The 20,956-nt window shown below is 58.7% G+C and overlaps 1 protein-coding gene across 1 annotated transcript in view; it reads right to left on the bottom strand.

The window, feature by feature from the left end:
* The window catches only part of MYO7A (myosin VIIA), an 81,468-nt gene that overhangs the window by 25,527 nt on the left and 34,985 nt on the right, over nt 1-20,956 (bottom strand). The window contains 15 exon segments of the mRNA XM_034995175.1: nt 628-755; nt 2,205-2,294; nt 2,763-2,939; nt 3,192-3,395; nt 3,760-3,969; nt 4,801-4,908; nt 5,328-5,546; nt 6,093-6,177; nt 7,328-7,422; nt 9,350-9,442; nt 9,888-10,046; nt 11,811-11,948; nt 17,352-17,458; nt 20,520-20,592; nt 20,594-20,656. Coding sequence (XP_034851066.1) covers nt 628-755; nt 2,205-2,294; nt 2,763-2,939; nt 3,192-3,395; nt 3,760-3,969; nt 4,801-4,908; nt 5,328-5,546; nt 6,093-6,177; nt 7,328-7,422; nt 9,350-9,442; nt 9,888-10,046; nt 11,811-11,948; nt 17,352-17,458; nt 20,520-20,592; nt 20,594-20,656 — 1,949 coding nt within the window.

Here is a 20,956-nt window from a genome sequence, read left to right as displayed (position 1 = left end):
GGCTCAACCCCCTGCCCTTGCCCCATCCTGCTGTCCTCTCAGCCAGTATGCACAGATTCATGGGATCAGCTCTCCTAACTGACCATCTTGTGCTGATAGAGTCCTCAGATAGAAGTCCTATCTGTCTTCCCTCCACTGACCTAGCTGAGCTGATTCCTTTATTGCTCCTGGTGACTCTTAGATCATCCCATCTCCTCCCCAACACCCCAGAGACCTGAACAAAGGAGGCACTTGCAGGTTTCCCAGGCACGCTACCTGCAGGAACCCTGTCCACAGGACGGAGCTGACAGGAATGGGCCTATGGCAGGAGATGCATTTGATAATGAGAACAACCGTGCCTACCATGTGGGTCCTGTCTTACACGCTCTCCAGAGATCGATGTGCCCACAAGCCTATGAGGTAGGCGCTGTGATTATTCCCTCTTTACAGATGAAGGAACTGAGGCTCACGGAGATGAAATAATTCTATCAAGGTCACATGACTAGCAGCGGAGCTAAACCCAGGCCTGTTTGGCCTCATCCATCGCCAAGGTGACAAAGTCACAACTCGTGCCACCAAAAGCCCTTCAGGGCCACACCCTGAGAAACGCTGGGTGCCTCCCGAGCCGGCAGCTCCGCAGCTACTGACCGGAGCGCCGGCCGCAGGATGCCATTGCCAATGACGAAGTGCAGCTTCTCCAGGTTGGATGTGGGCCGGTCCTCCAGCATGCTATTGCCCTGCACGGTAGACTCCCCGTCATGTAGCCTCTTGGTCACCTGGGCCAGAGAGAGGGGACAAGGCTTGGCCTGGGCAGGGAAAAGTGAGGGGGGGCCTTGCCACATGTGTGAGTCTGCCCACTCCCCTGGAGAGCAGATCCTAAGAGTGGCCAGAAGGGCTGGCTCCGCAACACGGTCATGGCCCCAGCCCTGTCCCACCCCCACCCTGTGCAGAACTGACGTTGGATCGATGATGCACAGACAGCTGGGCAGCACTGGCCCGGTGCCACCTACTAGGGACAAGGCTCCTCTGTAGGCTCCCTAACCCCCCTCCCCACCCTCCCCCAGGGAAGCCCTTTCAGCCAGGACAGGGACCTATTCCTCTGACTCCTGGTGGGACCCCTATCTCTCCAGGGTGGGCCACAACTCCACACACAACTCTGACACCCAGAATACACCCTGGGTCCAACCACCCAGTCACCCTCACCAATCCCTGGTGCCCTGGCCCCTATGTGAACAGCTCCAGGCCTGGGCTCTGACAGACGTGTTTCTCCTCTCTGGCTCCACACAGCCCACCGCGCCAGCCTGCACCCTGCCCGGAGCCCCAGAGTGAGAGGGGTGAGCGGCAGGAGGGTGCCCCTGCGGGTGGGGGGGGGGGCTGGTGGAGGAGGTCCTCACCCCTATGGAGCACCCACAGCTGTGCTCTCACTCCATCCTCCCTGGAGCCCACCAGTGGGCATGTCCCCCCCCCCAAACTGAGCCCTTCGGATACCCAGATACCCAGCAGCAGAGCCGGGATTCAAATCTGGGGCCACGTGGCTGCAGGACTGGATTTGAACCTCAGATGGGGAAGAGGACAATGGCAGGGGCAAAGCAGGCTGGGGAAACCTTGAGGAGGAGCGTGACTCTACTGTAGAGGGGTCTGGGCAGGCTTCCTGGAGGAGGTGACGCCCAGGCAGAAAAGAGGAAGGAGGAATTTTAGGCAGAGGGACTGATGTGTGGGAATGTAGGGGGATGAGGGAGCCAGTCCCCTGCACTGCAAATGCCTTGGTTAGTGTCTGTTGCCCTCCCAGCCTGCACAATCCCAGAGCACAGGGCCAGGATGGCGCTCAGTAAAGGCCAGGTGACTAAATGAGAGTTCAAACAAATGAGTAGCGTTAATGCCCCATGGGCACTCTTAACCCCAGAAAGTTCGCAGTATCTGAAAGGTCCTTGGATCAAATGCACTGGGTCCCTGCGCTGGCAGGAAATGTCCTCCCTCTCACCATGTGCCACTCCAGCCCTCTCCAGCTCTCCAGTCCCCTCTTCTGGGAAGCCCTCCCGGATGTAGCTCCGGCCTGAGCTCACGGCCCCCTTCCACACACCCCTGTCTGCCCAGGGGCTCCCCACACGGTCCAGCCCAAGCCCCTGGGAACAGGCAGCTGCTGCTCTTGTTCCCACTCCTGTGGTCCCCGAGCTCAGCCTGGCCCCAGCCTGCGTCTCCCCAGGCAGCCCAGGGTCGGCTCTGACCTCCTCTGTCAGTTTGGACTTCTTCTTCAGGGTCAGGTGCACCAGCTTGTGCCTCATGCTGCGCTTCTTCGGCCCCTCCGGTAGCTGGGCCTGCGGGACACACAGGGCTCAGGGTCAAGCGACGGGGCCAAGGGCAACAGACAACGGAGCTCCGGCTCGGGGGTGGGCTCACCTCCACGCTAACGTTTACGAGGTATACCCCACGCTGCCACCCTCTCGTCCCCCACTTCCCCGCACCAGCCAGGTGATGGCCGGGAAAATGGAGACTCAGAAAAGTGTAGGAAGCTGCCCAGTGCCTCCCAGTGAGTCAGCACTGCGGCGGGCTCTGACTGCAAAGGCCTCATCCGATCCTGAGCCGCACTTTGCACTTTAAAAAGTGCGCACACACTTGTTCCCACAAGCAGACAGAGGAGAGTGGGGGTCAGGGAGGTGAGGCAGAGGCAGATTTTAGGACGCTCCTTCTGGGGAGCCCCCTAAGGCTGGGGATGCCGGGCAGCCGTTCCGACGGGCCTGGGGGGGGACACGGACGGACCAGGGTGCGTGGTAGCTGGGCCTCACCTCACCCTCGCCCTGCAGGGTCTGCAGCTCCCTCTTGTATGTCTTCTTGCCGAGGGTCTCGTAAATCTTGGTCATCACGGGGATGTTCTCACTGCCGTCACTCATGGCCGTGTGGTACTTGGGCTCAGGGAGGTCCCCCATGAAGCGCAGGATGGTGATCCAGACCGCCAGGGCCGCCTGGGGGCAGCGCTGCGCATCAGAGGGCACAGGCCCGTGCAGGGCTGAGCTTCTCAATAGCCCGGGGGTCTGGGGAGGGGGCCGGAGAGGGCCGCAGGAGGGCCACCGGGCTCAGGGTGCTCCGCTGCTCCTTCAGACTGCGCCCACGTGGCCCGGGCCCAGGCGGGGCACCAGGGTGAAGTCAGCCCTTGTCCCGCCCCCGCTCCCCCCGGGGACCTGCCCCCTGGGCCCCCACGCAGCCCCAGCCCTCACCAGCTGGTCGCCCTCATCATCGTGGTACAGCAGTGGCTGCTTGAGCGGCCGCCGGGTGTACGTGTGCGTGGTCGTGCCCTGGAAGTAGGTGGCGGCGAACTTGGCGAATTTATACTCGGAGAGGTCCTCCTCGTCCTCGTCAGGCAAGGGAAGGGCTGCGTCCAGGTCCTCCTCCACCATCTCCCTGCGCCCACGCTCCAGGTCCTGAGGAGGCCAGAGGGGTTCCCTGCTCTGCCGTGGGAGCAGACTTGGGCCAAAGCCCCCCAGCCTGTCCCTGCGGGGCCGGCTCTTCCTGCACAAACTGTGTCATCCTGTTCAAGACCCAAACAGAGCCTGGCACATGGTACGTCCCCAATACACAAATGAAGGGAAGTTTGTGAATGGCCCTGGAGGGAGACAGTGACTGGCCCAAGGTCACACGGCTAGCTGACAGCTGGGCAGGGGCCGCACGTCATCACTGCTGCCCTTTGCTCAGAGGGGACCAGGGGGACCTTAATGTAAAGAGGCACAAAAGGAGGGAGAACTATCACACTGCGTCCTGTCCCCACCCTTGTCCCCAGTTTGATACCTCAAAGCCACTAGGTGCTTGGCCCTCCTGGCCTGGCAGGCCGCCCGAAGTCCCCAAAAAGCCAAACATCTTGTCCACCATGTCCGAGTGGTTGATGGGCTCGTGGCGGGCCCTCTCCATCTGCTCCAGGAGCTCCTTCTTCCGCCGAGCCTCCTCCTTCTCCTTCAGCTCCCGCTCCGCGTCCTCACGAGCCAGCTGTGCCAGGCGCTCCTGGGAGGTTGGCGTGATACGGGGGGACAGCCTCAGGGAGCAAGCCCTCCTCGGGGAGCCCAGGAGAGCCCCTGCAGCTGTCAGGCCTTAGTCCCTACCTCCACCGCGGCCCTCCTAACTGCTGGCAGGGACTGAGCCTCGGGCTTCTCCATCCTCGGCCTCGCCCCACCCCACCCTCACCGTCCGATGCAGACAGATGCCCAGCACCCGGCCACAGAGAAGCCTCCAGACAAGCCCAGAGCATGCCACCGCCCTTCCGGGCTTAGCTGGGAACTCGCGCCCCCTGCTGGAGGGGACCACACCAACCCAGAAATCCCACAGCCGTTGGGTTGAGGCTCTGAACCAGCGCTGTCCGAGCCATGTATGTGGTGGCTTTGTTTAAGAGAGTGAAAAGAAATAGGTGAAATCTAGCTTAATAATATATTTTATTTAACCCAACATTTCCAAAATGTTGTGTCAACATGTAATTATTATATTTAAAATAGAACTGAGAGATTTCATATTTTTTTTTACCGTCTTCAAAATCTAGTGTCTATTCTACACTTAGAGCCCCTCGCCACTTCAAGCACTCAGCAGCCATGTGGCTGGGGGCTCCCAGGCTGGGTGCTCTCACCCCAGCTCAGGCTTTTTATCCACGTGTTCTCTCCCAGCTAGGAAAAGTGTTCCCGAGGGCACAGCCCCTCTTCCTCCAGAGCCACAGCCCCTTGTCCTCAGGCCCGGGCCCAGGCCCAGGCACATGCAGATGAAGGCAGGCTGCATGGACAGATAACGGATCGCGAGTGCCGTTGAGCCAGTGAGTGGACATCTGAGGGGCTGGGCCCCTCAGCTCACCTGATGCTTGCGCTCAGCCTCCTCCTTGGCCTTCTTGGCGCTCATCTCCTTCCGGAGCTTCTCCTCCTCGGCCAGCCGCATCTTCTCCGCCTCCAGACGCCGCAGGTACTGAGGGAAGGGGCAGCCAGCCGGGGGGCGCCGTCACGGTGCTTCCTGTCAGCTCTGGCCCACCCCACCCGGCCCGAGCTCTGGGACTGGGGGGTGGGGGGGCGACCCTGCCGAATGATTCGGCAGATAGGGAAACTGCGGCATCTGAGAACTTCTCCAGGTCACGCAGCAGGTTGGGGGCATTGCTGATTCCCAAAGCCGAACCAGATTCACCACAAGAGTGACTGGGGCCCCAGACACTGCCCTTGGCTGGGAGGATGGAAATAGGGGTGTGATCCCAGTTTTGTGCATTCCCCAGAGGAGGCAGGGTCCTAGATCCCCTCTGTAGGCCTTGGCCGACAAGTGGGGGTGATCTGCCTGCCTGAGGTGGAGCAGCACCCCTCAGGGGACGTGCCCCACCTGGGGCTCCGAAGCCCTACCTCGGCCCGGAGACGTCGGTGCACCCTGCGCGCGATCATGCCCCGGGCGTAGGCCTGCACCGTGAGCACGGCCCAGAGGCGGTGGCGGAAGGCCTTGCGCACCAGGTAGGCGCGGCAGCGGGCCTGGAACTCGATGATGTGCCGGCGGGCCAGGCGGTACTGCTCGTGCAGCTTCCGGGAGCGGTGCAGGGCCTGCAGCCGCAAGAAGCCCAGCCGCATCTGCAGGGACACCAAGCGGCTCAGAGCCTGCCACCCCCATTCCCGGCTGGCCCTGCCCACGGGACTGTCGCCGCACGGGGCGCCACTCGGACTGCCCCAAACACAGCTCTGTCTTCTTTCAGACCAGGGCTCCCCAGAGTGAAGTTCTGTTTCCTCTCGGACAAGTTTTCTAGGGAGTTGGCCTTGGCATCCCTTGAAGGGCCCTCCCCCAATGGGCCCCCATTCTCAGACCAGGAGCTGGCCTCCTTCCGGTCTGCCTCCCCAGCCCTAAGTCCAGGTTGCAGCCCAGTTACTTGGCAGAGGTCATGTGACACCCACTCCTAGCCGCCTCCATAGTCTCTAATGGCCCAGGTGCTCCCAACCCATCAAAACATTCCAAACTTGGAAGAAGCAGACTTGGACTTTGGGCTGGAGGAACGGCGGGGCCTGGCGAGGGCAGTGGCAGGAGGCCGACCAGGCCTCGGGCATAGGCGCCCTGCTGCTATGGCAACAGGGCCGGGTTCAAAGGCCTGGTGGGGCAAGGAGCAGCCCCCTGGGGAGGCTCACCAGCTCATAGTTCCTCCGGCAGTTGTGGCCCCGCCAGTGCCTCTGGATCAGTGTGGCCGCGTTCTTCAGCTTCAGGAAGTGAGATCTGAAAGAGCAACGTGATTCAGGAGGATCTCAGAGCCGCGAAATCGTGCCCAGAGGCAGCCAGGGGACTGGTGAGGCTTGGACAGGAGAGCGGGGCTGAGTCCCAGCTCTGCGTCTCCCAGCTATGTGACCTTGGGCAAAGGCACACAACTTCTCTGCCTCAGCTTCCTCGTCTGTAAAATGGGTACAGTAACACCTGCCTTGCCTGCCTCACAGGCTTGTCACATATGCCCACTAAGGTGGGCATTCAGAGGTATTTACTGAATGAAGAAATGTATGAATAATAAGTAAATGAAATAATATAAAGACTAGAACTTTTGAACACGGTGAACATCACTTATTACTGACTTCCCCATTTTATAGACGAGGAAAGTAAGACCCGAGGAGTTTGGGGCTAGAGCCCATGTCTTCCGCCGGACTCTGAGTGAGCACAGTGCTGACCCCCCCCACACACCTGAGGCCGCTCATACAGGACAGTCACCTGCAACCTGACGGAGGACAGAGAGACCACACCTCCCACAGCAGGTGCCTGCCGAGTGTAGAAGTGAACGGTGGAGGAGTGAAGGATGGGTATGTCGCGTGTGAGGGAGCCAGCGAGCCAGTGCCTGGGTGTGCCTGAGCGAGCGAGAGCTGTGGGAGGGGATGGACAGATGGGCGGGTGGACGCACGGACAGAAGAACTGACGGAAGGGCAGATGAACTGAAGGATGGCTGGACAGACGGTAGATGGAGAGAGGGAGGGAGCGACCCGATGAACTGCTAAAGGGGCAGGCTGTGGAGTTTTGTGGAGCCCAACTCACACTCCAGAGTCAGCCCTGCCCAACTGTGAACCGTTAGAGTTGTACACGTGCCCCTTACATGGAATACGGGACACGCTCTGTGACTTGCATCTGAGACACGGGAGTGTCCACCTGGGTGCCTCACGTAGCCACGTGTGCGTGCCGGTACGGAGGGGCATGTCCCGTATCCCTGGGCAGACGGTCGTCAGGGTTTGCACGATCATGCGTGCATGCTATGCACACGTGCGCGTGCTCCTTGCACACGGGTGTGTGTATTTATTCCTAGCGTTCACGCCGGGGACAGGGGCCAGCCCGGCACACACACACACATCTGTATGAGGGCTGAGATGGGGGAGCTGGTCCCAACACATACCTGTCTTTGAACCCCCGGATGACCTTCTGGAGGAGGATGACTCTGTCGGTGATGGCCTTATCCCGCTCCACCTCCAGCAGCATGTCGTGGTGGTCCTGGAGGGCAGAGCTCCTGAGCTGCACCCCCACCCTCCTCTCAGGGCACCCAGCTCAGTCCCAGGCTGAGGCTGCCTCACACGCGCCCTCCTTCCTTCCCTTGTCCCCCGTACCTCCCAGGGCCACGGGGACAGACCCGGCTTGTGGCTGTCTCCCAGAGGCCGGGGTGGGACAAATGGCATAGGAGGAGCCTAATCTGACTGGCGGGGTCAGAGAGCCCACCATTCACACACCGGCTTCATCCCTATGGCCATCTCTGCCCAAGCCCCCACTTTTCTCAATGTCTCTGTCACACGGGTCCTTGACCTGGGCCCTGCCATTTCTCTCCTGGCCTCTGTCACTCCTGCTCCGGCCCTCCTTTAGGGGGAGGAACCCCCCCAACATGAATCTGATGGTGACCTTAAAGTGACTCCCCTGGTCAAGCCCGGTCTCCCGCCTGGTACTCAGGTCCTCCAGAACCCAGGCCCTGCTGACTTCTCTAGGCCTCTCTTCTTCTCCCTCCAGTTAGACAAAACCTCATCATACAGTCAACAGAGATGAATGGAATGTCTACAGGCGCCAACATGGTGCTAAGTGCTGGGGGGGTGGGGGGGGCTGACGTGAACCAGGCAGACAGGGGCCCTGCCCTGGGGAGGCGGAGCCACCCCCACCTGCTAATCCCAGACCACATCACTGTGGACAGAGCCTAGCAGAGCGGCAGCTCAGCCAAGGCCGTCTGAATGAATGAATGAATGAATGAGAAGTAGATGTCTGGGCTTTCAAAATGACAGCACATTTCTGGAGAGCACAGGGAGGTGAGGATGGGGACAAGGATGGTCCTCAGAGCTCTCTGGCACTGGACACCGTCCTGCTGCCTGCCTTCCCTCCCTTCCCCACACAGACTAGAGGCCCTGCTCTCCGCTCCAGGTCAGTGCGCCACCTGGGCAACTGGCTTCTCCTCTCTGAGCCTCTGAAATGGGCATGACAGGTCTACATCCCAGGGCTGCTGTGAGGACTAAACAAGATCCTGGATAAAAAGCCCCACCTGGGCCTGGCACAAAGAACGCTCTTGGCAGATGGCAGTAGCGATCTGAGCAGGCCGGGGATAGCGGACATGTGTTCCTGACGAGGAAATGAAGGCCTGGGGAGATGAAGGGACTGGCCCATGGCCCCTCAGCCAGGAAAGAATTAGACTCCACCCCAGATTCCCTCCAGCTCCAGGCTGGCTCCCCCCTTCCCTCCCTCCTGCAGCTGTTATCCCCAAATGCCGGGGCCCCACCCACCCACCAGAGGAAGGAGCCCTGCCCATTGCCCAGGACAGCGGAAATGGAAATGGGGAAGAAAGGCAGGCCGGGTGCTCACACTGTCCCTGCTGTAGCTGCCGGGGCCACTGCCAATTCCCAGCAAGCTCTACTCCAAGGCCAAGACACCACATGGCCCAGCTTCCTGCTCCCAGCCCTGCCCCCTCCCCAACTGCCCCATCCTGAAGTCCAGCCCCATGGAGCTCCAGGTGCTGCTCAGGGAGGGTGGGAACAGGCCCCTGTAGAGGACAGAGGGAGGGGGCAGCATATGGCCTACCACAGCCCGGATGAACCCTGCCCGGCCGGAAATCACAGGAGGGGGCCTAAAGATACACTCAAGAGCCCTCCCACCCCTTCTCCCTCCCATTTTACAGATGGGAAAATAAGGCTCAGAAGGGCCAATGAGCTGCCCAAAATCCCAGGGCAGATGACCAACCACAGGGTCCTGACCTCACACCCCAGATCATAGACGCTCTTAAAACCAGTCCCCCCTCCCTATCACAGACCGCAGGGCAGGAAGACCACAGAGGCCCAGCACTGACCACCTGATGCTGCAGCTTCTCTGCAGAGGCCCCTAGGACCCCGTCCTCCCTGTGACGGGGAAGTCACACATCCACAAGGCCTCCAGAGACAGAGGCCATGCTCACCTTCAGGAAGATCTTGGTTTTGCCAATCTGCCAGTCATCGTGGGTGCCCAGCACAGCCTCAGCCATGCGCTGGCACGTCCCCCGAAGGTCGTCCTAGGGGGTGCACAAGGGAATGGGCAGCCCTACCCGTGAGAAGGTCCCCTGAGTGTCCCTCCCAAGGCCAGGGGCAGGACTCTGGCTCCAGCTCTGCCCCTGCCATGCTGTGTGTCCCTGGCCGGGTCCTGCCTTCTGTGACCCTCAGTTTTCTCCTTAGCTGGGCCAGACGATTGCAAAACCGTCTCCAGGGCTAACGTCCCGGGCCCCGCCGGGCAGCCCTGGTCTCGTCCACTACACCACGCGCGTGAAGGCCATGCCGGTGGAGCATGGCGATCCAAGCCCTTGGAAGGCCTCTGTTGGCTCCTCCCCGACTTTCCCAGCCATACGGGAGGTGGCCGAGCTAAGGTCGAGCCCAGCACACGGTCCCCATGAGAAAACCAGGGCCCGGCTCAGGCTAGAGCTGGGACTGTCCCTCCTGCCGTCTGTGTCTCCAGCCCTGTACCTGCTTGTAGGCGGGCTTCACCCCCGGCTGCAGCACGCGGTAGCGCTCCACGAATTGCACGAAGCTGTAGCGGATGGGGTAGCCAGCCCGGCGGATCCGGATGGTCTCCATCATCCCCGAGTACCGCAGCTGGCGCACACACAGGGGCCGGTCGAACCGCTGCCGGGCACGGAGCCAAGGCCATCAGCGCTGGAGGCCCCTGCTGGGAGCTCAGCCCCGCTCTGCATTTTCCCAGCCACACAGCAGACGAGGAGCAAGGCAGACTGAACCCAGACCCGCCGCTCGAACTTACTTAGCGGCACGGAATGACACCCTCACACGGGACAAGCTGCATGCTTTGGGGGCACAGAGGAGAAACAGCTTAACTCCCCTTGGGATATCTTGAGGGGGCTTCATGGAGGAGGCGGCCTTGGCTCTAACCCTGTCAGGAGAAAGGGTGCTGGAGGAGGCAGGGGGCACATGGGCAAAGGTATGGAAGCCCAAAGCGCAGGGCATGTTCGGGGACTTGATGGGGACTGAGGAGGCTAATGCACGTTGAGGTCATGGTTGTGCAGGTGTTGGGCGCTCGTACAACCCCAGGGAGTGCCCTTCATATCACAGCCACAGTACATTTGTAGCTGTTCCGACAACTTTCTGGCCACTGGCAGTAAAATGCCTTAAGGAAGGGACAGTTTTCCTCATGGGCACAGAGTTGTTTTTGTGATGGCAGCAGGTGTCGAGGGACTAGAGAGGGCCTCAGAGGCCAGGCTGGGGAGGCAGCAGGGAGTGACCAGCAACCATTTGAGACCCACTGGCTCTCATCGCAGTCAGGAGGGGGACTGGTGCAAAGAGACAGGAGACCAATGAGAAGGTCCTGCTGCTAAGGTTCAGGCAATAGATGCCAAGGTCTGGGCCCAGAGAAGGTTCTGGAAGCATCTGAGATCAGGAGAGAGGGTACCCAACTACCTTAGCAGGGCCCTGGCCCTAGGGGGTGAGCTAGAACCCTCTGTAACCGTCATACCCCTGCAGACCCAGTCCTGGGCCCCATGGGGGACAGGCCAGCCCACTCTGGGAAATGTTTTCAGGCTGGGGGCAGGGCCAGCACACAGCTGGCTGACTTCCGACACCTGTTTCCTCTCCCTCCAGGCACTTTCCCTGGCCCAGCCCTGGCCTCCCTCCTTCCGTCCTTCCTCCCCAGACCCCTCAGGCCCCAGCTCCCCGGCCCCAGCCCCACCCCCGCAACCGGGGCCTCTGGGAAGAGCTCTGTGGTAAACAACACCTCCCAGAGCTGTGGAAAGAAAGGACCCAAATGAGGGATGGCCCCGGCTTCCAGCTTCTGGCCTCAAGCCCCTCTATCTCCGGGTCTGCAGTCACACATCTCAAATGTGGAATCATTATGGTCGGTCCCTCCTTCGGGCCCCTCCTTCCCAGGCTATTGGGAAGGTGGAATAGCGCTGTGGAGAGACTCTGGCCCTGTTGGGCACACAGTAAAGGCCCAATCAATGTTATTCAGCAGAGTCAAAAAAGGAGAACATCCCCCAACGAGTCAGAGGAATCTGGGAAGGCTTCGAGGAGGAGGTGGTGGTTGGTTGGTTCGAAGGAGAGGGGGCTTTCCAAGTCAGGGCCACAGCAAGCAGCGCAGCTGACTCCAGTGCCGGGCAGCCCGCATGCATAGGGCAGGAAATGCCCCCAGGGACGTAAGCCCAGCTTAAAGGCGGTAGACTCAGGATTGAACCTGCGTGGAGCCCGCTGCCGTCAAGGCTCTTTCCGGGGTACCCGCTACCTCCAGTAAGTGGGAACTGGTTCTATAAGCCCCTCAGGTGCCCTGCCATTCCCCAAAGAAGACAAAGTCTCAGCCCAGCCCGCACCCTGCCCCTTGGCGGGCGCCTCCGCCTGCCCCACGCTGGGCCCTGGCTGGCTGGGCCAGGGACCAGGGCCACTTACCATGGGCTTCTTGAACTCGTTGGGCTTGATGCAGCGCACGAAGAAGGGCTGGCAGGCGCCCAGGGTGCGCATCAGCAGCTCCAGCGACCGCTTGAACTGGCTGCTGAGTGTGGGCGAGCGCTTCCTGGTCTCGGCGCCCTGGGGGACGGACCACAGGGATGGGAGGGGCTGGCCTGTGCCCCCCAGCCCTCCAGGAAGGGAAGCAGCAGGCTTTGGGCCTGAGGGGGAGCCGCCTCCGGGAAGCAGGCTAGCAGGGCACTTGGGGTTTTCCTGTGACTGGCCTCATCTGGGCTGGTGCTGGATCTCAGATGCACCCCTTGGGGCACCCCCGGGACCTGGGTCTGGAGGAGGGCTACATGGGGAGTGGGTATCCCCGGGTTGCTGGAATACTCTGGGCAAGGCCCAGCCCCTCTCAGTCTCCATTCTGCCGAGCCGGGAATAAATGAGGAGCCGAACTTGGTCACCTCGAGACACTGAGGTCCACTCTAGAGAGGGGTCGGACAGACCTACATTCAGACCCCAGCCCCACCACCTCCTAACTATGTGATCTTGCACAGCTCACTAAACAGCCCTGAGCCTCTTTCCTAAACGGAAAGGGTGCCCCGGGGTGGGGGGTGCTGTCTGTGCCCTCTCCCTTCCCTGGGGGATGAGCCCGTCAACAGCAGGCCCAGATCAGCCTCCTGAGAAGGGACGCAGCTGGCCTCCCACCAGGTGGCCCTGAGGCCCAGAGGCTCTGAGCCGGGCCGGCCAGCTGCTATCTGGGTGAGCCGGCTAGCACCCCGTCCCCTGTCGGGGTCCCCATCTCAGAACGCTGTGAAATGAGGCAGGGGTGCTAGGGGAGGGCCTGGTCCACAAACAGGAAGTAGAACATCTCAGACCAACCCTGCGACACTAGACCTAGAAATCAGACTCAATTCCAAAGTATTTTGATGTTATTTCCCTGCCGGCTTCGTCTGTGTGAGAATTTATCAGTGAATTTGATTATTATTGGAAGATTTTGTATTTTAAATGAGACCTTATTTTATCTGGTATCCTGGAGCGCCGCCAGCCAGGCGGGCAGGTGGAGGGGTGTGAGGTGTGTGGGGAGGCAGAGGTGTGGAACACGTACAAAAGTTAGACCACATGCCCCAGACAGAAATGGAACTTGCCGGGAAACCGCAAACACTTGCTAGTCTGAGATGTGCCCGGTCTCTGTGTTAGTGTCATTTGGCACATATTTGAGGATTTGCCAGGGAAGCTGGGGAGTCTCTGCATCGGGGTACGGTCAGTGTCAGGTCTCTGACCCCCATGTCCGTCCCGGAACCCGATCCAGCCGCAGCAGCGGATGACCCGCGGCTCGGACGGGGAGCCAGCCGGCTTGGGCCTCCCTCTGCCTGTGGTAGAGGCCCCGCCCCGAGCACACGCACCCCACAGACCCCGACACACACTCCCCCACACAGCGCACACACACACATACCCCCATGCAGCATATACACGACACAAGCCTTTCTTTGCTTTCTACCATCACTCCAGAACTACTTCTGTCTGTCTGTCTTCCCTGCTGGGCTGTGAGCCTAGTGAGGACAGGCAGGTCTGCCTTGTTTTCGGGGGGGGGGGGGCCCAGGGCCGGGCACAACTAACAATCAGCAACACTTCACACAACTGGCTCCTAGCGTCCGTGGGCCCCCAGAAACGTCCACTTCCCGACTGCCCCTTCCACACTCTATGAACTGCCCCCAACTCCTCTTCTTTCAGATCCAATAGCGGTCTTACGGGTTCTACCTCCCTGCTTGTCCCCCACACTCCACACCTCCCTCCGTCCACGATCGACCCGGCAGCCCGGGGAAAGCTGTCAAAACACAAATCCAGGCCTCTCCACCCAACACTCTCAGAGCCCCTGCAACGGCTCCCGGGTTCACTCCGCATGAACACCGACGTCCCCGCCAGGACGCACAAGGTCCTGCAGGATCCGTCTCTCGGCGCTTCTAGGCACCCCCGCCTCGTGCTCTCCACAGGGCCCCAGGCCGGCCCAGAGGCTTTGCACTGGCTGTCCGTCCTCCAGATGTGCGTGGCTGGCTCCGCCGCCTCCTTACCAACTTCCCGTAAGGCCTTTCCCGGTCCCCCTATTCGACACTGCAAAGCCCCACCTTGGGCATTTCTCCCTCCTCAGTTTCTCTCCATCTTATGTATCACCATCTGACATACTATGTATTCTACTTATTTATCTGCTTATTAGCGACTTCTCCCCTCTGCCTGAACGTAAGCTCCATGAGGACAGAGGCTGTTTTTGGTTTTGCCCACTGCTCTGTCCCCAGGATGCAGGCCGATGTCTGGCACGGAATGGGCACCCTGGTCCCCTTTGTGTCTGAGTGCAGGAGTGCGGAAGGGGTGCTTCTCTCACCTCCTGGCCCCCGGGGTTTCTGATTCAGTTTTATTTCACTGAGGGGAATGGTGGTCCTTTCTGAGATTCATGGGTTTCTGGGAGAATCTGCAGACTTTTGGAAACGGGGTAAAGGCAGGAGTAGAAAGTCCAGAGCTCAGTGTTAAGTGACTCCCCAGAAGGGATCTGAGGGGCAGACACCTGAGCGGGATGTGCACGGGGCTGGGGAGACGCAGGCATAGAGCATGAACAAGAGTCCCATGGACTCAGGGCCTAGGGATGTGACTGGGGTTAGACATTAATCAGGGGGCTCGATGACCTGGAAGAACCGCAGTCCCCATGGCTCGGCTGGGGCTGCCCAGGGCCACCTCAGGAGGCAGACACTAGAGTCAGAGGATGGAAATTTGGGGGTTGGAGAGAGACATAGGATGCGGGTTCAGATCACTAGAAGGAGGTGGTGTGGGCTTCCACCCTGAGATAAAGCACTATCGTCAATAAACTGTGACTAAAAACTTCACACTTCACCAAACTGGTTTCCAGGTCCCTCTAACAGAGCTAGCATGCTTCCAGCAGTCCCAAAACAGGTTTTCTTTCCGAGGGGCGGTGCTCACAGAGACAAAGCAGGGGCTTGCAAAGCTTCCCCTTAGCCCTCGCTTGTGTGTCACTTTGGACAAGTTCCCCTACCTCCCTGACACAGACCTGGATCAAAGTCCTGTGTGTCACAAACGGTGTGACCTTCAGCCTGCACCTTGGCCTCTCTGGGCCCCAGCTTCTCTGCCTGTAATGTGGGGACAACACTAACTACTCACAGGGTGCTGTGAGGAGTGAGGGAGGTGAGAAATGTAAGTGGCCCAGAAAAGAAGATATAATCAAGATCAAATGTGCACTGTTGTGTTCTAACTCTGTGTTCCAAAACTCCCTCAAGAGCGAGCCATTTCTGGGGACCCCAGGGTCTTTTGCTTGGAACTCTCCACAGTTCCTCAATAAGTGGGTTCTAGTCCCAGGGTCCTGGGGAAGAAGCCTCAGAACAGCAAGGTTTGTGGAGAGGTCCCCAGATGCCCCCAGGTGCTCTGGAAAGGGAGGAGAGGGGACAGAAGGAGAAGACGAGGTTCTGTGATCTTCCAAGACTGCCTCAGACCAGGAGGAATGGCTGAGCCTGGGAGGGGTGGGCTGGGCTGGGGACCGGAGGGGAAGAGGAAAGAGTGGGGAAGAGCCCAGTGCCACACCTGTCTCCCAAAGCTGCCACCCTGTGACACGTGGGCCTCGGGGTGGGGACTGCTGGGCACGGGAGCTTCTGGCCCCTGGGGCCCCACTCTGGCAGGGGCCCCACGCTCGCCCGGTCAGCAGCTGGGCCACAGTGTTGGCCTGGGGGTGGGGTCCCAGGCCCAGTCCATGGGCTGAGGGCACAGGCTGCTGTCCAGTCACACTCCCTGCCCCGGACATTCCAGGCACCCTGCTCCGCTGCAGTGGCTTTTGTGAATGTGGTTTGGAAGTCCATGAGGCACTGGGTGGCAGGGGGATGCCAGACACGCAGGAAGGAAGGGAGACTCAACCTGAAGACCAAATGTGGGAGGACATCGGTACTAGGCAGAGAGGAAACTGAGGGTTGAGAAGAGGAAAAGGAGAGGCAAAGGGATGGCAAAGCTCTGCTACTTGGGGGGTGGGGCGGGGGGTAGCCGGCAGTCTCGGGGCCTGGAGCACCGTGGGAGCCACGACCTGAAGGTGGTGGTCAGGTACACCACGGATACTGTTCCAGGGCCTAAGGAAGTCTGGGATACTAGTCGCAGCTCCGGGATACTCTGCCTCAGGGTGAGTCATCCCCACCTCTGAGCTTCAGACCCCCAGCTGCAAAATGCAGAAAATACCACCTGCCCCTCCTACTCTGCAAGGTTATCAGCGGATCTGACCAAGTCGTCCGGGACACAGAGGGGTGTGCCAGAGCCTGGTGGAAGAAGCAGGCCTTGATACCAGAGACAGACTCAGGGGGGCAGAGAACGGGGGAGACCTGGAGTAGAGTCCTGGCTCAGCCCCTGGCTCACGGGGCATGCTGGGCAAGTCTTGCCTCTTTTTCTAAGACTCAGTTTCCTCCTTTAAGAAACAGAGATACTCACAGTTCACACAACTCAAGAAACAACAAAACAACAACAAAAAACTCAAAACCACTCCACAAACCACTCCACAAAAAAAAAACCCAAAAAACAAAAAACAAACAAAAAACCCACACACTCCAAAACAAAAAAGAAGAAGAAGAAGAAGAAAAGAAAAAGCCGGCCCTTTCCCCAAGCCTCAGAGCCACAGGGGCCAAGGCCACAGCCCAGCCCTGGGGGCCACTGAGGCCTGGCCCACCATCCACTGGCCCCAGACTTGGGTCTTTTACCTTTATGGAAGCTGCCGACTGGCGGAGAGTGCCCGATGAATAACCACAGAGAAACTATAACAGGAACCACAGTGCAGGGCGAGATGGGGTTGGGGGCAAGGAGAATGTGGTGGGTCAGAAAACAGAGGGCAAAATCAACCAGGGAGAAAGGAGAACCCTTGGGGCAGAGGTCTGGGCTCCCGGGGGCCCGGGGCAGTGCAGGCACCCGGACAGGCACAGAGGGACTCTGTCCTCCCCGTGAGTCCCTCTGAGCACCCTTCAGGAAGCCCTGGGACAGGAGGAAAATAGGAAATGAAGAGGCATACAATCATGCAGGAAACCAGTCTACCAGACCACCACTCTAGGGACAGAGGAAATGCCGAGGATGGGAAATTCTGCACCCCCCCATGTGGGGCCCGGTCTGGGGCACCCACGCCCTCTGTGTTTGTCTCTCTGAATACCCACATCCATCCGTGTCCTTGAGGCTGGATGTGCTCCCTTCTCCCAGGCTCCCTATGAGCTGCCAGAGGTTCAGCAGGGGGCCCCTCCATGGTAAACTGTGTCCTGATCAGGCTGTGTTCTGTGACCCCTAATGGCACCCTTCTCCGGGCCTGGCCCCATCCCCCCCCCCCAGTCACTGCAACAGGAGGACCAGACAGGAGGACTCGGGAGGCCCCCCAGCCTCCTCCTGGGACCACAGCGAAGCACTGCCCTCACTCTGCGGCCAGAGGAGCTCAGCCGAAGCTTCTGGACAAGGGTGGGCCTAGGCACGGGCCTGGCTTCTGGGGGCCCTTCCTGCCCAGTAGAGACCCCGCCCCGACGTTACCATGGCGACGTCAGCCTGGAAGATCTGCTTGATGAACTTGTTTCTGGAGGAGTGGACCAGCTGGATGATGTCTCCGTGCAGGGTGTCCCGGTTCTTCTCCAGGAAGCCTGGGCAGTGGCAAGAAGCGGTTGGTCACACCTCGAGAGTTCGGGCAGCCTCCACCTGACAAGACTCATCCACTCCCCAAATCCACAGTGTCTGAGCCAGGAAGACCTTCAAACTTCGCTTAGTTCAACCACATCCACTTTACAACAGACAGAGCAGCGGCTTGCCCGAGATGACAGAGAACGCGAGAGGCAAAGCCGGAACTGGAGCTGCAGCTCCCTCGCCCAACAGCCCCCCTTCCAGACCCGTTCAGAGAGAAGGGCCGGAGGCCTCGGCCCCGGGGAGGGCAGGCTGCCTTCCTCGGGGAGCCACCCAGCATCTGCACTGCCAGCCTTAGTCTTTTGAATAAACGCATCAGAAGCCCCTGTTGAGTGTGTCACCTGGGAGAGAATACGTGTTGGGCTAGTACAGCTAAGAGTAAAGGAATTTAAAATACCTTGTTCTTTTTTTTTTTTTTTAAGATTTTATTTATTTATTTGATGGAGAGAGACACAGCGAGAGAGGGAACACAAGCAGGGGGAGTGGGAGAGGGAGAAGCAGGCTTCTCGCAGAGCAGGGAGCCCGATGCGGGGCTCGATCCCAGGACCCTGGGACCATGACCTGAGCTGAAGGCAGACGCTGAACGACTGAGCCACCCAGGAGCCCCAAAATACCTTGTTCTTGAACAGTGTGTTATGTTCTACAAAGTGCCCTCGCAGCACTGATGCTCACGACTCCCCTCTAGCTAGGGGGTGGGCAGGAATTATCTTCCCCATCGCACAAGGGAGGAAACCAATGCTCAGAGAAGCTGAACAAGTTGCCTAACATCACACAGCAAGCCATGGGCAGAATTGAGACTTGAACCTAGATGCCCGGCACCAGCCCAGGGAGGCTCCTCTGCACCTCACAGACCCCCAAGAGGCCGGCCATTCCCAGGCACTGAGGAGTTAGGAACTGGTTAATGGCGGGGCGTCAGGGGGTGGGGTGTCTTGCTAGGGTGGGGCAGAAGACAGAGGGGCCTAGGGCTGGGAGGCCTGATGAGGAAGAACACCGCAGAGAAGCAGCACCCTTTCCCCCAGGACTCAGGCTGCCCGGGCTTGCGGACAACGTAGAGACCTAGTGCTGGGCTGCCCACCTGGTGTCTGGGGACGGGGGAGTGCCAGGAGGCACCCAGCAGTGGAAGGGTGGGTTTTGGAGTTGGGATGGAATTGTGGGCTCTAATCAAAAGTCTATGACAGACTCACTCTGGGACCCTAGGATGGTCCCCTTCTGGCCCTCGGCTTCCTCATGTGTCAGATGGGAATGACAGTACCCGTAAACTCTTGCTTTGCTTCAGATCACCTAACACCACCTGATTCATAAATAAAATGCTGGATTAAAACAGTATTTTGTGAGCCAGGAAATGCTGACAGAATTGTTGAAAGCAGCTCAAAACTGGTTAGTGGCCTTAGGCAAGTCATTTCCCTCTCTAAGCCTCAGTTTCAAATCCATAAAGTAGATAAAGCCTTATGTTCCCTCCAGATCTAACATTCTATAATTTTATAACTTTGTGCAGAGTCCACTCAATTTTCCCATCTGTATCCTCAGCAACAGCGTGAGGCCTGATACAATCCTCTGTTATTCCTAAGAACAGACACATTGGTTTGCCCAAAAGTCCTTCAGACTTAATGTTGGCTTCCTTCCTTCTAACAGCAAGGTTGGATCTCACAATCCAATAGTTGCGGGAGGGCTGGGCAGGCTTCAGATTCCATCCCTGCAGCATGGCTCACTGATACACCGTCAGCCTTCTGGACAATTCAACAAGGAAGTACGAAACCAGTGGCTCTTTGCTTGTTTGTTTTGAATTTCCCTGGCCTCCGACTGCAGGTGAAACCCTTGGAGGCTGAACACAAGAGCTCAATAGAGAGACACGCGACAGCTGATGCCCATCCAAGGCAGCCCTTTAGACCAGGGTGGTGGGGGCCGAGCCGCAAGGGCAGTCTGCAAGAATTCCAAGTCGGGTAACCCTGACTCTCTTCTTCACCTCTAGCTTTAAAATGAACCCAAATGCACATCCCAGAAGCATGGGGGATGCATCCCCTTCAAAGCTCACACTTGGTCTTGGCTGCTGAGAGAGTCCTAGTGGGTCACGGGACTGGGTCTAGGCCTGGCCTGGTACCTAACAGACAATGTCATGGAAAGACAGGTAACTTTCCCTTTTGAGCCTCAGCTTCCCCATCTGTACACAGGAGCACTGAGCCCACCCAAAAGAATGGAAGGCAGGGACTCAGATACTTGAAACCCATATTCACGGTAGCAGCTAAAAGGTAGAAACAACCCAACTGTGCATGAAGAGATGCATGAATAATAAATATATGAAATTCTGACACCTGCTACAACATGGATGAACTTTGAGGACGTTATGCTGAGTGAAATAAGCCGGACACAAAAGGACAGATACTATACGATTTCACCTATATGAGGTCCCTCGAGTAGTCAGACATATATATATACAGAGAGAGAGAGAGAGAGAAAACAGAATAGAGGTTAGCAGGGACTGGGGGAAAAGGGCACATTTCGCTTAATCGGTACTTACTTGGGGTGATGGATTGGCGCTGGAGATGGCCAGTGGCCATGGTGGCACAATATAGTGAATGTACTTATTGCCACTGAATTGTAACTTAAAAAGCGTTAAAACAGTACACTTTAGATTATATATACTTCACCACACTTATTAACATCTCCAAAAGAGGGGCACCCAGAGGTGCCTGAGTGGCTCAGTTGGTTAAGCATCTGCCATCGGCTCAGGTCCTGGGATGGAGCCCAGCGTCAGGCTCCCTGCTCAGCGGGGAGTCTGCTTCTCCCTCCCCCTCTGCCTTCCCACCCCCATGCAAGCACGCTGTCTCTCAAATAAATAAAATCTTTAAAAATAAATTTAAAAATAAAATAAAATCTCTAAAAGAAAGAAAGAGCACTGGGCCCAGTGTTTCCTAAGGCCCCTTCCCGCTCTGTGCTCCAGCCCCCAGCCCGTCCGGGGAGGGAGAAGGGCAAGGGCGGGAGAGGGCGCAGGTGAAGAGACTGCAGCCCCAGAGAGCCCGCTTGTACCTTGGCTCTCGTAGTAGACGACGCCTGCAAAGTGGTTGATCCCAAACTGAGTCTCATGGTTGTTCTTGGGGGGGGATGTAGTTGGAGTTCAGCTTGTGCTGGGAGTTCAACTTATGCAACATGGTGGTGTCTGTGCCCTGTGGGAACCGATGGCCGTGCTCAGCCCCCCTCCGCCCCAGGTCTTCCTGCCCCTGCTGCCCCTGGCCTTTGTGCCCCCTCTTCTGTCTTTCTCAAGAGCTCCCTCCCTTTATCTGTATCCCACACAGGAGCTCTCTGGGCCTCCACTTCCCTCTCTCTTAAGTGGGTGGATTGGAACTACACTACCTTGAGCATTCAGTCCAGTTTAGAAAATCTATTTCCCCACAGTGAAACTCATGGGAGCAGTAGCTCTCCCACTCCGAGACACATCCCAGGTCTGGAGCACCTGCTCCGTGCCA

The sequence above is a fragment of the Mirounga leonina genome, unplaced genomic scaffold (assembly GCF_011800145.1).
Source record: "Mirounga leonina isolate KUSES-001 unplaced genomic scaffold, KU_Mleo_1.0 Mir_92, whole genome shotgun sequence".
NCBI lineage: Eukaryota > Metazoa > Chordata > Mammalia > Carnivora > Phocidae > Mirounga > Mirounga leonina.
Note: the sequence above shows the minus strand (reverse complement) of the source record. Positions and strands in the feature narration are given on the sequence as shown.